A 16,333-nucleotide genomic window follows, 5' to 3' on the forward strand; every position below is an offset into this window, starting at 1 on the left:
AGTTTTATTAAGAAAGGACTTGTGTCGCTTAAGTTTCGTCGGAACGAAGTTACGGAAAGTTAATTAACAAACGGAGACGTAACAATACATTCATCGAGAGGGTACTACACGATTTTCATGTTAAAAAGTTTGCGAATTCGAAAATATAGCGCAGAATAACTACATACAATTATTTATATATTTATATTTATAATTACCTCTTATTTTCGGGTAAAGAGAACCCGGTAGGGATCCTGAGCTCCCGAAGCTGTGGCCCAAATACCCAAAGCAGTGCTATAATGAGACTATAATGTTTGTTTTTTAAGTGTCAATACTATCATCAATACAAAGCAAATAATGTTGAGTTATTAATTCTTACCCTAAATATCTGATTTGTAAATAACTTACGTAAAACCGATAATAGTTACCGTTTACTTACTTAATCTGGTTCACACCATAACAGTTGTTGTTCATAAACACTGAATATAGATATATATGTATATATCATGTAAATCACTAGTGTATTTGTCGTATCTCGGATCGTGGGACTGAGGTCTTGTCGGCACTAGATATGGTAGATGTAATGTAGTGGACTTATTATAACCTTTTCTTTTTCTTTTGTTTTCTCCCTTGGTTTCTTAGCATTAGAGTAACAACTGCTTTCAAGAATGAAAAAGTATCACTTATTTGTCTGAACCAAGATGATAATTAACAATAAATTAAAACTGACATTATAATTTTGTATAAATCACATAAAAGCTGTTTCGATAGTCTTTTCTTTACAATGAACATTAAAGTAACGTATATCTTTTGTTAAGAATATAAAACCACCATACATAGCACCTACTTCTTTTTCGTTGTCATTCTTTAACTGATCACGTTTTCGTGTCAAACGAGACTGTGATGTTAAGAGGTCTAAGAACAACAAATAAAAAGTATCACGTGCAGCACGAAATCTAGAAATACACTATCCGTGTTTGTTATGTGCACTACGCATGCGTCGTAAAAAGCAAAAGAGCCTCTTGTATCTAATATACTTATACTATAGTATATTACTCAATAGCTCAAGACCAGACTATAGCGCTATCATTAGAAGCCTGCCAAAATTGGTCATTTTACCGAAAAGTTAAAGAAGATATAATTTAGTTAATTGTCCCATCTTTTATGTAATTAACTAAAAGTAAGACACGTTTACAGAAAATTTGTAAAGCTGCAATATAAACCTTGAATCATTACATTAGTTAAGAAGTAAAGAGTAGAAAATTTGGTTTTCAGGTTAACGTTAATAATTCCTACCTGGGTATTGCTTTTCAAAAGAAGTTCAGCAGTACGATTGCTATTGGTAAGTTGAAACCAATTTTATACGTTTATGTTTTATAATTCAGTTAAACGAATTTTAAATTTGCCCAAATAATGTTAAAGCTTTGTAACTGCGGTATCCTGCAGTATTATTATCAAACTGTTAGACACCAAGGTTTGCCACTCCTTATCAAAGATTGCTGCACTTGTACAAGAGCTTATTCATGTTAAGCTTGAGGTGATGGGAACTTTGTTACAGCTAAATTTAAATCAAAATAGAAATGTATATTTCTGAAGTGTGTGTGTGATATTTTTATTATTCTAGTGTATGTGAATGCCTTATGTATATGAATAGATTTTTGGGAAAATACTGATACCAGGGGGAAAATAGATAGAAAACAAACACGAAATAGGCTATCAAATACTTTCTTCTTAATCATCCTCAAATATTACTTGCATTATTAAAGTAGTGATTAAGTAAATCCTTGATATAATCTCAACATGTTAAAGTAGTATGTCTGATTTTCAGCCGTTGAACCCTATATTATACAGCTATAACTATTGAATATTAGAAGGAACATTGACAAGCTATAATTTCTATTATAACGCTATTTGTGTAATGAATTGTTTTGTTCTAATAACTTAGGTTCTTTCAAGTTTCTGTTCAATAGATTTGTCAAGCTGAAAATGTTTCTATGTATCATTTTGATAGAAGATGTTATGTGTAGATATTTAAAAAGTTGCATAGTCTCTTAAAACAAATTACTCTTTTTCATTTATTTGCTATTAGCTAGTTAGGTTCTTAAGTTTCTGCTAATGGTGATAAAATGGAAAATTTATATGCGTTCAATATAGTAGTTAGTATGCAACCTGTCAAAGTAACTGTGATTAAATCATTCTGTTTGATTTGATTGATTGTTTTTAATTATGCACAAAGCTACACAAGGGCTATCTGTGCTCTGCCCACCACGGGTATCGAAACCCGGATTCTAGCGTTGTAAGTCCGCAGACATACCGCTGTGCCACTGGGGGGCCATTCTGTTTGTTATAATGGTAATAAAAACAAGTTATTTTTGAGTCAGACTTCTAATTTAAAGTTATAAAAGACATTTTTCATAAAATTTACATTACGCATTTCAACTGACCAAACGATCTCCTTTCATCTTTCATGTTTTTAGGCTTTTTATGTTCAAAGTACAGAATGCAGAATTAGGATCTACATTAGTAAGGTTTTTATCACTTAATTCACTTTAAAGACTACATTCTGTGAATCACTAACAATTCTTAATGTGATCAGTTATATTCGTAATTCCACAATAGTATTAGGTTTATTGTATTTTTTAAACACTACGTTCTTTATTCAGTTCCTTAGGATTTTTTCGAGAAGAAGAAGAATAGTATATAATTATCTTTCAATCACACAATGTCTGCCATATTAATTGCCATTACCATTGATGCACAAGTATTGTTGGTAGAATATTTCATTGACGCTGGATCAATTTCTTTAGTGGAGGTGCTGATAACCATTGAAAACAAAATGGAAAGCCCTGAATATGACAGGAGTCATGCATTCGTAATAACTTACACTGGTCAGAAACCTGGCATGTGACAACCCTATTCACAAAGATAGTAATATTTATAAGTACACTTTTATTCTAACACCACCAATAAATGCACAATACCCTCATACGTCACGCCAGGTGGTGCTACTGCCTCCTCAGAACACCTAGTTTCCACGCGCTCGGACTACCTTAATTCTTTTTAAGTTCTGGTATCATTGGTTTTCTTTTATCAATAATTTGTATTTAAATAATCACAGAATGAGAATTGTGTTTTAAAAAGTTGAGTTCGTTAATAGTGTTCATGTTGACCAAAAGTAACCTTATAAGCCAGAAATGACATTAAACCAATTGATTTTTTTTTTTTTTTGAAATACAGAAATTTGATTCATAGTTTATGGTACTTAAGTCAATTATTATTGAAATACAAATTTAATGTGAATTAATTCAGCCAAGAAAAATAATTATATCCTTTGGATATATGATACTTTTGGTCAAGTTTCATTCTATTTTAGATTTGCCTTTCAATATTTTTACATTTCATTAATTTACAAAACTTTTATGACGAAACACTTGTTATCAAGTTTTAAGTCTCCTTTTATAATTTCAGACCAATTTTATCTAATCAGTCGTGCTTAAGTCTGATAATATCAATTAATAGCATTCTGAACAGATATAAATTGTGGTTAATCATTAGTCACCGATCTACTGCCATGCATAAAGAAAACAAAAACACCTTAAAAAAAACAGTATTCACACGATTTTAATGCGAACGCCATATTTATGATAGGTGTCAATACGATCTGATTTTATCGCATTCCCTGTGCGATAACTTCACAAAAAAAAAGGCTACATTCTCATCGGTAGCTTGCGGAAATAGGTAAGGCGACCCATAGTTGATTTATACAGGTCGAGTTTCACTATGTTATGCATTTTTACAGTGGGATAATATTTCAGTGGTTCATCGTCATTACACATGCACCACACAAGCTTACGGCTGTTATTTTAGCCCAAAGCATAACAACAACAAAAAAGCGATAAAAATTGTACATTGCATTGAAAAAAAAATGTTTTTTATATTTTCTTTACATACCAAGATGAAAGAATATTCATAACAATAAATTGAATTTTAAGAACTATAAAACACGTCTTTCCATTTTTGTGAAATATTTATCGAAACCTGCGTGTGCTAGATGGCAAAATAGGAAGAAACGATAAGGTCGTGCAGTATGCGAATATTTCGAAATTTTCGCTCTGTAAAACAATTGGCAGTTAATCATCCTTAGTATTAAAAAACAGTGGGAAGGAATGAGTTTATTTCTATTTTTTTCCAGAACTTTAATTCTTTACTACCTCTGTGTGAATGTAAAAAAATCAAGGGATATCAAGGACACTTCTCCATTCGTGACAGGGGTTAAAGAAATGGTCTCTGGGGTAGTGGCTACAAATAGGGGCGGACCGGGATAATTAAATATCAATTTATTTTAAACCTAAAGCCCACTGTTTTTAGATGCGTAAACTTACTGGCATGGTGGATCATTGAGACGTATCAAATGGGCGCAACTAATGATATTGGTAATTAAAAATATATGTTAGTTAGTTAGTTTGTTTGTTTGTTTTGAATTTCGCGCAAAGCTACACGAGGGCTATCTGCGCTAGCCGTCCCTAATTTAGCAGTGTAAGACTAGAGGGAAGGCATCACCACCCACCGCCCACTCTTGGGCTACTCTTTTACTAACGAATAGTGAGATTGACCGTCACATTATGACGCCCCCACGGCTGAAAGAGCGAGCATGTTTGGTGGGACGGGGATTCGAACCCGCAACCCTCAGATTGTGAGTCGAGCGCCCTAACCACCTGGCCATGCCGGGCCCATATATGTTAGGCAAGCATAATTATAATAACATCTGTCTATTGTGAAATGATAACATTTTGAGCAGCATGCATATATATATGGTAATTTTTTAATACGGAAACAGCCCCAGTAATGGTTAAGAATAAGTATCATGGAGACGACTTTGTAATATTAGTTACTTTTTCTCTTTTTCCTGAAAGTAACGTATAAAAACATTCGATAAATTGTATACTCTTATATGTAATTGTTTTAATATTTTCAAATCAAGTATTTTTCATAACCAACATACAAAACTGTATTTTAATTTCTTCCCCTCATGTTTTTAAAGCTATATATATTAAATTCCATGTTCTGGTAGACGATTAATAAAAACTAATACAACTGTGACCTATATTTTGGAATAAGGAGATTCACGTTTAAGTTGTTTGTAAGCGTGAAGAGAGGTAAAACAAGTTTCTTGTAAACTGGTTTGGCCTTATTTCTTCTGACTTCTTTGTTTAAAACAAGAATTTTGAATCCTTTATCGTGCTCATAAACAAGAAAGAATGCCGTATCACTTTGAAGCAGCTTTTCTACAAAGCAGAATAATAGAGGACGTAGAGAGGCGTATTGTAAAGTTTGCGTGGGAGCACGTGATGTTTCTACAGGTGAACATATATCATGTCGTTTACAGCTTAGCCTCGTTTCCTTGATATACGAACCTGTTATGACACGTGCAAAGGGCTCACGTGGATAGAAGATGCATAAATTTTGTATACGTACAATGAATGCAGCATCCATCTCTATTTCTCCCTATCTCTTTCTATGTACATATAGTATAGGAAATGCTTGAACATGAACATTCTTAAATATAAACCAAAAGTACTTTGAAAATAGTTGCAGTGCATGGCCATGACCTTATCAACTTATTTTTAGTACTGAAGTGTTACTCGTGAAGAACCCATAGAAAAGTTAAGGTTTGTTTCTGCTTTGGTATACATTAAAAGATTGCATTTGTAGTACTTCACCAAATTCTTAACAACCAATAATCACAACAGAAAAAAAGCTAAAACAAAACAAGCGAAAAAAGGCATGCAGTTGTTAGTAGAAAATGTGTATTTACAGACATATCGATTACAAGTCAAATGAGGAAATTACCTCTATAAAAACTATTAGAGTTATGCCTCACTTGGAATATACTGTTTTGGTGTCCTTATCTAAGAATGGATAGACTTATTCGAAAGGGTTCAGTGGAATGTTAATAGGTTGATTTCGGGGATGGAAGGGTTATCTTATACAGATAGGTTGATTAAGATATCTCAACATATATTGTCTTGAGAATAGAATGTTAAGAGATGATTTTATTGAAGATTACTAGGTTTAGCTGAATATTGATAGATAGTATAAGAGCCTTTGAGTGATTTCTTACAACTGTGTTCTGAAGATAAAAGAATGAGAGGACAAAAGTTTAAGATTTGGTAGATACAGACAAGACAATTTATTTTTTTTCTGACAGGGTGCGTCCTAGCATGGGTTGTTGTTTAGGTTGCTCAACTCGCAATCTGCGGGCCGTGGATCGAAACCTATCACAGAACATGCTCGCTCTTTCAGCAGTAGGGGTGTACGTTATTATGTTACGGTCAATTCTACTATTCGTTGATAAAGAGTAACCCAAGAGTTACCAGTGGATGGTGTTGAGTAGCTGCCTTACTTTCCTCTGGTCTATCACTTAAATGTTAAGGCCGGCAACTGCAGATAACTCTCGAATAGCCGTATGCAAAAATTTAACAACAAACACATCTAAAATGATAAATGATTGACGTATTGAATTAGTTGTCTTCTGCAGTATGGATGCCAGCACTTTCTTGGTTTCAAAAAGTAGAATTGACGATATTTTGAAAAAATAAAGGGTGATTTAAATATTGACTTTCCTCAAGGGTGGGTGTGCATGGACAGCCTTGTAGAACCAAATCGTTCCTTGTTATCTTTATATTAGGTTTTATTCGGTATATCACTAAATGCAAATATTACAATTACTACTTTCAATTAAATAGATTTTTATGACACTTATCAGTATCAAATTTTGAACCTTTAGATAAATAATCGACCAACCTATGTGTATATATATGTGTGTATATTCGATTTATAGATCTCTGTTTTGGTGTAGGTAATTTCAAATGCATACTGTCTCGCAATTTTAACATGTCCGTGGCCCTGGTTGCTAAGCGACATAGTTACGGATAGAAATGTATACTAGATGTAATTGCGTAGGGTCCCCGAAAGTGTTTTTTCAAGATTAAATAAAACCAAAATTAAGAGTAAAAAATATTTTTATTTCTTGCTTTTTAAGTTCATATATCATGCTGTGTTGTAGTCTACAGAGTGCATAATTCTTCTCGTACAAATTGCAACGTTAAGCGTCCTTATGTGACTAACAACACACTACTGTAAAGTGGTGCGAGTGGTTAAAATAGGTGATCCCTCCAGGTAGTCTTCGGTCCTCTTTCGGGGAAATAATAAGTTACGTAACTGAATATTTTAAGAAAAGTTATTTTGTGAAGTTTTGTGTTTGTTTGTTGTTAAGCACAAAACTACACAATGTGTTATCTGTGCTATACCCATCACGAGTGTCGGAATCTAATCTTTAGCGTTATAAACCTTCAGATTTACTGCTCAGCTACTGGGGGTATGTGAAGTACACAGGTTAAATTAATAAAATAGTCGGAGCTATAGTAAATATTATTTTATATAGTGGCCTTGTATTTGGGTTTAATGTTGTTTTGAATATTCTAAGACAAAACCACGTTGTTCTAAATGCTCTGATGACTTTTCATAATGTACAATATGCTTCAGACACTGTTCTGCTTACCATTTCCACTTGAATATGCTATGTCCCTTCAACCTGTTTATGAAGTGAAGTGGTTTGAATATATTTAAAAATTGTAATATTTCGCACAAAACACTATACTTATATTTTCAGGAAATACAGTGCATACTTTTTAAATTTAAAGCTTCATATAAGCACATGCCGAACGGACATTTCATGTATCATTAACTTTTCTACTTATATGTGAAGTTACCAGAGGTAGAGAAGGCAAATTAAAAGTGTGTGTGTATGTGTGTGTGTTGGGGGGGGGGGTCTAAGATTTATTTGACCGAGTGAAAAAAAGGGAATGTGCGCAACAGGTGTACCCATCACGACCTGGTTAGGGCACTCGACTCGCAATCTACGGGTCGCGGGTTCGAATCCCCGTCACACCAAACAAGCTCGCCCTTTCAGCCGTGGGGACGTTATAACCTAACGGTCAATCCCACTATTCGTTAGTAAAAGATTAGCCCAAAAGTTGGTGGTGGGTAGTGATGGCTAGCTGGCTTCCCTCTAGTCTTGCACTGCTAAATTAGGGACAACTAGCGCAGATAGCCATCGTGTAGATTTGCGCGAAATTCAAAACAAACAAACCAGTGCTCGCCTTAAGGCTCTGAGGGCCCTTGGGTTCTGGATTACATTTTGTGCATTCTACTGCTTTTCCTGAGAGTAATTTTCTAATTTTGATGCATATTTGCTGGAACAGATTGAAAAGTGACCCCCCACCCCCATCCCGCTATCTACGCCACTGGTTATGATTTGTGAACAAGCAAAATGAAGGTTTTAGGAAGCAAGCAAACTATGCTAATAAGACATAAGTGTCCGGTAAGATAAATAACAGTGCATCTGAAAGTAAATGACAAATTAAAAATGGAGGGAAATGAGCTGGATTTTTCTCTGGAAATACCTGAACATCAATTACTAGTGTTAAGATATGCATAAACATTTGTACGTTTCGTAAAACTTGGCTTCCGGGTCTGAAGACCAAACAACCAAAGATTGCACGTTCAATACATTGAATATTAGGTGGCGCGCCTGTTATTTCGACCTGTCAAATACAAATTTCGACTGAGTACTGACTAGGCCCATAATTTAACAAACCAGTCTCAATAAAGCTTATGCTTAAGTAGTAAACATAACTACATTAATTTCATATTTTACTAATGAAAGAACGACAAGCATTGAGTTCTACTAGATCCAAAACGAGACTGAAAATGTGAGTGAGCATCGCATTGACAAATATGTCCATGGCGAATAACTGAGGCGTTAGGCACATTGATCGTGGCCAGTTGTATCACTATTTAAAACTAAATATATTTTTACATTTTGTGTTTATCGCACATTATCATATAATTTTTACTTTAAGCTTTATCTTTAACATGTTTTATGCATATAATAACACTTAAATACATTCATGCAAACACAATTACAAAATGGTATCATTATGTACCGCGGCACTATCACTATCAGTGTTATAACTTTTGTTCTTGTTTAAAAAAATTCTATAGGTGTGGGGTATAAGTTAGCTCGTTAGATAAAAAATGGTTGAATTGAAAACAGCAGACGGTTGTTATATAAATGGAGTTCATTCAAAATGGATTAATGTCACAAGTGGGGTACCTCGGGCTCAGTGTTAGGATCTTTGCTCTTTTTGATTTACTGATTTTACATCAATGACGTAAATGAAGAAATGGTCAATAAAGTGCTTAGATTTGTTGATGATATTAAACTTATTTAAAGTTGGATGTTGATATGAGGGGGATGCTTCTGATTTACAAAAGGATTTAGATTATATGGTGAGTTTGGAAAATAAATGGCACATGGCTTTTAATTATTATAAATGCAAGGTAATGCATGTAGGCTATCACATAATTTAATATATAAGTATAAATTTGATGTTCTGGTTGATCAGTTTCTTATTTATTTTTGTTTTAAGCTATCCAAGCAGTGTGTTGTTGCCAGTGGTAGGGCAAACAGGATTTTAGGTTGTATCTACAGAAATATTAAACATAAGTCTAATAAGGTTATACTTTTATTATTTAGGTCACAAGTTTAGTAGTTAGGATTCACTTGGAGTGTTGTGTTCAGTCTTGGGTTCCTTACCTTAGAAAGAACATTGAATTGTTACAAAGAGTTCAGAGGAGGGTTACTAAGATGATAACTGGGATGGAAAGGTTGTCATATGAGGAAAAATTAAGAACTCTAAAATTGTTTTCTCTTGAAAAAAAAGAAAGAAAAGAGAGTTAAAGGAGATCTCATTGAAGTGTTTAAGATTTTTAAGGTAATTGACATTGTTAGTACCTTGTCTTTTTTTCATACTTAATGGTAAGAATGATAAGATTAGGAGGCACAAACAAATTTTGGTAGGGTAGGAGTCATCTCTAGCTAATTCAGTTTTACTTTTTTAACAGGGTGTTTAACCTTTAGAATGGGTTGCCTTCAGATTTAGTGGATGCAGTGAATTTAAAGGAGTTAAAAGGGAAGGCTTGATAAATATTTAAATGATATAACCCAAGAGTACCTCTTACCCTTTTTACAATGTTAATATCAATGCAATAATGATGTGCCATATACACACAGATTACTTAAGATTCCACTTAAGCAGCACTTCAAGATACTTGTTTCAGTGCATGTGAATATTTATGTTTGTATATGAATTGCAAATGAAAGAGAATTGGATAAAGAAATTTGTTACCTTTGTGATGTATGCTTAAGGATGTGCTTAAGCTTGTGAATTAAGTACATTAGTGAACCTGTTGTTATTTGAGTGAGGAATGTGGTAAGCTTTGTACTTTATGAGTGTAAAAATCATTATCTGTTGTTTTGAAATTAAGTAAGTTCATCATCGTAGTGTTTATGAAAATGAATTTTTTCCCTCAGCTTAATGCAGAGTATATCTACCATCTTTATAAGTTAATTGTCTCGTGGTGAAATTATAATGATTTTATATAAAATGTAACCAGTTTTGGACTGTGGGTAAAACATGATGTCTTGGTGTCCAAATAATTAGTTGTTTTAGCAGTGAATGTCTGAATACAACACTTTGTGCTATGAAAGTGATTGGGGATAAAACTAATTTCTGGAAGTGAATTCACCCTAGCACCCTCACACATTCAAGCCTGGATGCAACATAATGTATCAAAAAGTGAACTTGTCATTTTATTTCATATAGTAAATCCTGTTGTGAGTTCTTCATTTGATGGGGAGTTTATTAGCAGGTGCTTCACTTAACTTAAAGTTATGTAAAGTTATTTTCATTTAGTTGACTTGAGTTAAACTACCATGGATAAAAATAGTATTTTGATTTAAAAAAAAGATACCATGTAATCATTAATTTACCATTGTTTTGAATACCAAATACACTCCATATTTCCAGAAAATAATTAAAAAATATGCTTTCACCACACCTTATTCAAAAATTATAATCCTTTACCAATGACAGATTTCATATGAGTGAGTAAAATCGTTTGGTAGTTTCCTCTTTAAGCACAAAAGTGCTTGTTTGTAGTGTAATTCTGTCTCCACTGATGATTTCTAGGTCAGTAAAACTGATTGGATTGAACTATTACAAATAATTCTGTGTCTATCAAAAAAGGAAACATACAGAAAAGTTAGATAAGTGTCATTCATTTCTTTTGCTGAAAGAAGGTATCTTTCATCATTGAAAATGCCTGTGGAATAAAAATTGGAATTCATCACTCATGGAAACATGTCTCTTAGTCATTTTCTTAACCCCACCCAAAGGCAGTGATATTGTTTTCACTTCAGTATGTGTGTGAGAACTATATAACTCAGTTATAATTTGATCTTAATCAAGTTTTGTACAAAAGTTCATTGTCCCCCAAGATTCAGTTGATTATATGTTGATGAATGCGACTTAAAGGTTAATAAAGTAGCATTGAAGGTCAACTATTTTCATTATAATGATGGCAAATTGGGATTTTCAGAAACTGTTCGAAACTTGAGTACAAATTCAGATAGAAAGAGGATCTTGACATCTGGACCTGCTTTTTTGGAGATGAAGAATTGTTTGATGTATATTTTAGATTAGTTTCTGCAAAAGCTGAAAACATTGCAGAGCATGGGCTGTACTCTATGAGTGCCTTTCTATACTTTGGATTGCAATAGCTTTTTTTTTTCAGTTAGTTATGAGAGTTAAACTGAATTAATAGTGATAGAAAATGTAAGTAGTGTACATTGGTATTTACAAAAGTTGAACAAAAAATTCATACACCTGACTGTAAATTTCAGTAGACATGCATGATAATTGTACTTAGTAAATGAGTATTTCTGAGACAATAACTAACCTCTTCACAAATCTGCCTACAAGATTTGCATGCCACTAACTTTTAGGAAACTTCCCCCTAATTTCACATCTTTTTTTAATGTGAATTGCACTGGTGCGTAATGACATCATCATGTAACAAAAATCTTCTACCAATAGGAGGGTGACACAACCACCTTGCATAGTAACTCTCTCTATGCACTTGCACTCATGGTAACTCATTCTACTTCTTGACATTGCATTGAATAAACATGTTCTCAATTTCGTGTCTGAGTTCAATTTGAAAACATCTGCATCTGTGAATGAAACTTTGGTTTTATTTTTTTTGGCTATTGTTTCAAAAGCTTTAGTTTTCAATAATGAATTTTCAAATGATGGTGACTTGTACTTAATCCTGTGTGAGGGATGATATTATGCACACAGACCTTATTTCTAACCTGGCTTCTGGAGATTTGTTGACTGTATGGGACATTGTGGCCATTCTTTAAGCATGTTGTGGATTACCACATGCTTACTGGGCCTCCTACTCCCATCCCATCAGCCGAAGTTTTTCTGTTCTTAGTTGGGATTGATCTGTTGAACTATGAATTTAACCTGATTTGCTTTGAGTAGTGCCTTACCATTCATGGAATGACCTTAATCTACCAATATCTTTCTGGATTTATCTCTCAGGTATGTTCCTTTTCTTGTCTTTTGCCTATGTCCTTTAATATTTTTCTGATTGTTTTCTGATCCCAATTCTTGGAGTTTCCCTTATCTTTCCTCCTCATTTGTTATTAGGGTTTATACTGTTTCTTTTCTCTAATAGCTCCTCTCTCACACTCAAATGCTTCATCACCCTCATTTTTGTGATTCATTTTGTCCTTTTGGTATCTATTTGACATGCTTGGGTGTCTGGTGCATTGCCTTCTATTTCAATCTTTGGTTCTCCATTTTTGCACTTTCATCTTTTTCTCACTACCCTCCTATATTACTTTTCCTACCTACATCTTTTATCTGAGGCACTTCACTATGCTCTATCCCTCATTACTTTGTTCCTCTGATGTTGGGACTTATTGGGTTGAGTTACTTTCTTCTTTACTGTGCTTATTCCTTCCCTTTCTTCTCCCAGATGTTTGCAATAGTGTTCATTTCTCTCTGAAGACCTTGACTGACATTATATGACTTCAGCCCTTGTTATCTTCCCAAGTTTTTCTTCTTTTTCAACCTTGCCATTACTCCTGTTCCTCATCTGTACCTGTCTTTTCCTAGCATTCCTATTTCAGGTTTTCCCTTCTTTATAGTCCTCTCTCTACCAGACATCTACTTCATTGCTGTTCTTGTCAGTGACTATTATGTCCCATTTCTTCCTTTTCTTCTGCTGTTGGTCTCATTTTATGCTGACAGCCCTTTCTCATTTCTCCACTTTGATTCCCCCCTTTCTCTACCCACTATACTCTATCTTTTGCTTCAACCTCACATGTCCTCTTTTCATTGAGGGATATATTCCCTCCTTCTTCATATGTGGGATTTGTCAAGTCTGCCACCCATCGATCTGGACTCTCCATTCATGTGGCATTCGTCTTGTCACATTCCTGTTGCCCTTCCACTGTGTCTATCTAATGATAAAAGTGGTGGGTTTTTCATCATTGGCCATATGCCACTCCTATTCCTGGTCGTTAAACCATGAACAACCTTTTTGCTCTTTTACCTGGCTGTTCATTCATTCATTGTCATTCTCCACCTTTGCTGGTTATGGACAGCTTTGTCCATGGTATTTTGCCTTTACTGGTACCATGAGGTGTTTCTTCCCTTGTCCTCTCCTCTTTGTTCCACTCCTTCAGTCTTCTCTGACCTCCTTTCCTGGCTCCCATGCCTGACTGGGACCCTCGTGTGGCTTAGCATGCTCTCACATGTGCCCTGTTTGAGCTATTGGCTTCTTGCTTTTTGTACTGTCTTTATCTCCAGACTTATTTCTTTCATCATCTTGACTGAAATTGCCATCATTCAGATGTCTATGCTATGGATACTTCTCACACCCTCTTCCACCACATTTATATATTCCTCTCCATGGACTGATCTTTCCTTCGTAAGACTTTTACTGCTTGGGAGAGTAACCATTCTTTCTTCCTGTCTCTCTTCCTTCCGTCTCTCACCTGTTTTTCTCATTCAGACCCAGATTGACTCCTGTGTCATGTTCAGGCAGTTCGGTGTTGCTTATCACAGACCCTTCACTTTTGGGATCTCTGCCATCACCTGTCCATACCCTGAGGCCCCGCCTTCTCCCAGAGACCTCTCTCCTTCCACCCTCACTGGATGGGTCCTTTGACTCCTTCAGTTAGTATATTCATCACTGGATGTAGATGTGCACAGGGTATTTCACATTTCATCAAATTTAATTCATCACCTTTTTCATTCTCTTGCTTTTCATATTTGCTGGTTTTAGGATGAGATTCTCCAGGTGAGCATGTGGATGATTCTCGACACATTCATTTCCTATTGTCTACATTACCTGGCTGTTTCATCTCCTGCTTGATTTCAGCTTCCACAGGTCACCATTCTTCAATCACCCCACCATCTTTTACAAGAATACATACAATTTCTTTTTAAAGCCCCTTTTTAACTTCATAGAATCCTGCCAGATGGTTAGTGTTACTTCCTAGGGTATACTTACCCAAAATTTGCATTGAGCCAGGATAACAGAAAGTGCTCTTACTATCTGCTTTGGCTCTACCAGTGCCCACTAGAAGATGGGGTGTTCCACAAGACCACTTGAAATATCCTCATGATATACATATTAACTCAATTGTCTGATCCAGGCCATACCTATTCTATGGACTATTATGGAAAAAGCCAGCACTAGGAAAGCTTTTTGCTCACTTGTTTGGCTCAGATTTGCCAGCTTTAAAAAAATGGAGGTTTCTCTGTTGCCCATTGCACTGTCTCCAGTTAAAGATCTTTCCAGCTGGAGGTCTGATGGAGATCTGAGCACTTTTCTGGGTCTCCCCAATGTGAATTCTCTTCTATTTTTTTATTCAGGTAGAGCATGAGAGACCCCCTTACCATTCACCAGTTCCTAGTTGTTGGGGTGGTGGATCATGGAGAATCTTCATCGGTTGGGCTTAGCACAGTATGGTGAGAAGTGGGGTATGGTGATACTGTCAGTGTAGTGTGGGTGACCCCTCAAAAATATTTAAATCATATCTGTTGTGCTCTCCTTCTTCAGTAGAGTTGAGATGAGCACACAATCTATAGACAACATGATACATAACTAATGTGCCCTCTTCCTGCAGCCAGAGTCTGTTCAGTAGAGTTGAGATGAGCACACACTATGTCAAAATATAATACATAACTAAAGTACCCTCTTCCTACAGCCAGTGTCTATTTGATGGAGTTGAGGTGAGCACGCAAAGTATGGTCTGAATGCATCCCAATCACACTACATGTATTGGCTGTCTAACTGATTGTGTGAAAGTACTCAGATAGTCATGTTTTCAAGGCTAGTGGCATGCAAATCTCACAGGCAGATGGTTGAGGAAGATAGCTATTATGTATGAGGAGGTGGGTATCTATCAGAAATACATTTACAGGTAAGGAAAATCTAAATGTCTGAACTTTGAAAATGTTTCTGTCATGAAACCTCATTCCTAGGTGTCTGAGCATGTGTGGAAACAGAAGTTATTCATCCCCAACATGGTTTAGTTCCAGGCATTTTATCTTCTAGGAAGGATTTTATAGTCTTCATACACACAAAAAAGATGATAGCTGTTAGAACACACCACACCTTGTAAAATTTTTCTAAGAGCAATATTAGTAGGAAGGCTGTTATATATATAATAATATATAATGAAATAAATAGCTTCAAAACTATTAACTACATTAATCGTTAATAGGCAATTAAAGTCAGCACTATAAAACAATAATAAACTTAATATAAAATAAGCATTATCTTTAAGACTTTAACATATATATATATATATGTTTGTAATCATCACACATTAAGCCACTATGTGAAACACAACAGGAATACAATATTTATTAGAGTTGTACAGTTATTCAATTCATTCAAGGCCAGTGATCATTATTATAGAATCCTTTGTCATTCAGTTCTTTCTGAAAAAGCATGATTATGAATGCTGTGGTGTAATTGAAAACTATGGGAAGAAGTGATAAGGTTGCATATGTCAATATTCACACTCTTTTAATCAAATGAAAAATTCTCTGTATGGAAAACATCCAAGAATGTACATCCCGAGCACTTTACTATAACTATAATTTATGCAGTAAATTACACTGTGCGATGAGCCATATTATGCTGGTAAAGTTTATACACTTTGGTTCAGTCACTGAAGACAGGATAAAATTTATTATGCAAGCACATATTGTGAGACCACATTTCTCTGTTTTACAGCACTCTTACTGATTATGGTAGTTTCAAAGATGAAGTATTGTACCTATATTTGTTTGACTAGTTTACGTGAACTGTGAAAACTGTTCGTAACCTATCTTATCCTACCTAACTCACCAAGTAT

General features: G+C 34.8%; 1 protein-coding gene across 1 annotated transcript in view; it reads left to right on the forward strand.

Moving 5' to 3' along the window:
* Window positions 1-5,237: 5,237 nt before the first annotated feature.
* Window positions 5,238-16,333, forward strand: part of LOC106464343 (protein timeless-like) — a 96,281-nt gene continuing 85,185 nt past the window's right edge. The window contains exon 1 of the mRNA XM_022392591.1: window positions 5,238-5,339. Within this exon, the coding sequence (XP_022248299.1) occupies window positions 5,238-5,339 (102 nt within the window). The remainder of the gene's footprint in view (window positions 5,340-16,333) is intronic.

This window comes from Limulus polyphemus, unplaced genomic scaffold (assembly GCF_000517525.1).
Source record: "Limulus polyphemus unplaced genomic scaffold, Limulus_polyphemus-2.1.2 Scaffold59, whole genome shotgun sequence".
In the NCBI taxonomy this organism is placed as follows: Eukaryota; Metazoa; Arthropoda; class Merostomata; order Xiphosura; family Limulidae; genus Limulus; species Limulus polyphemus.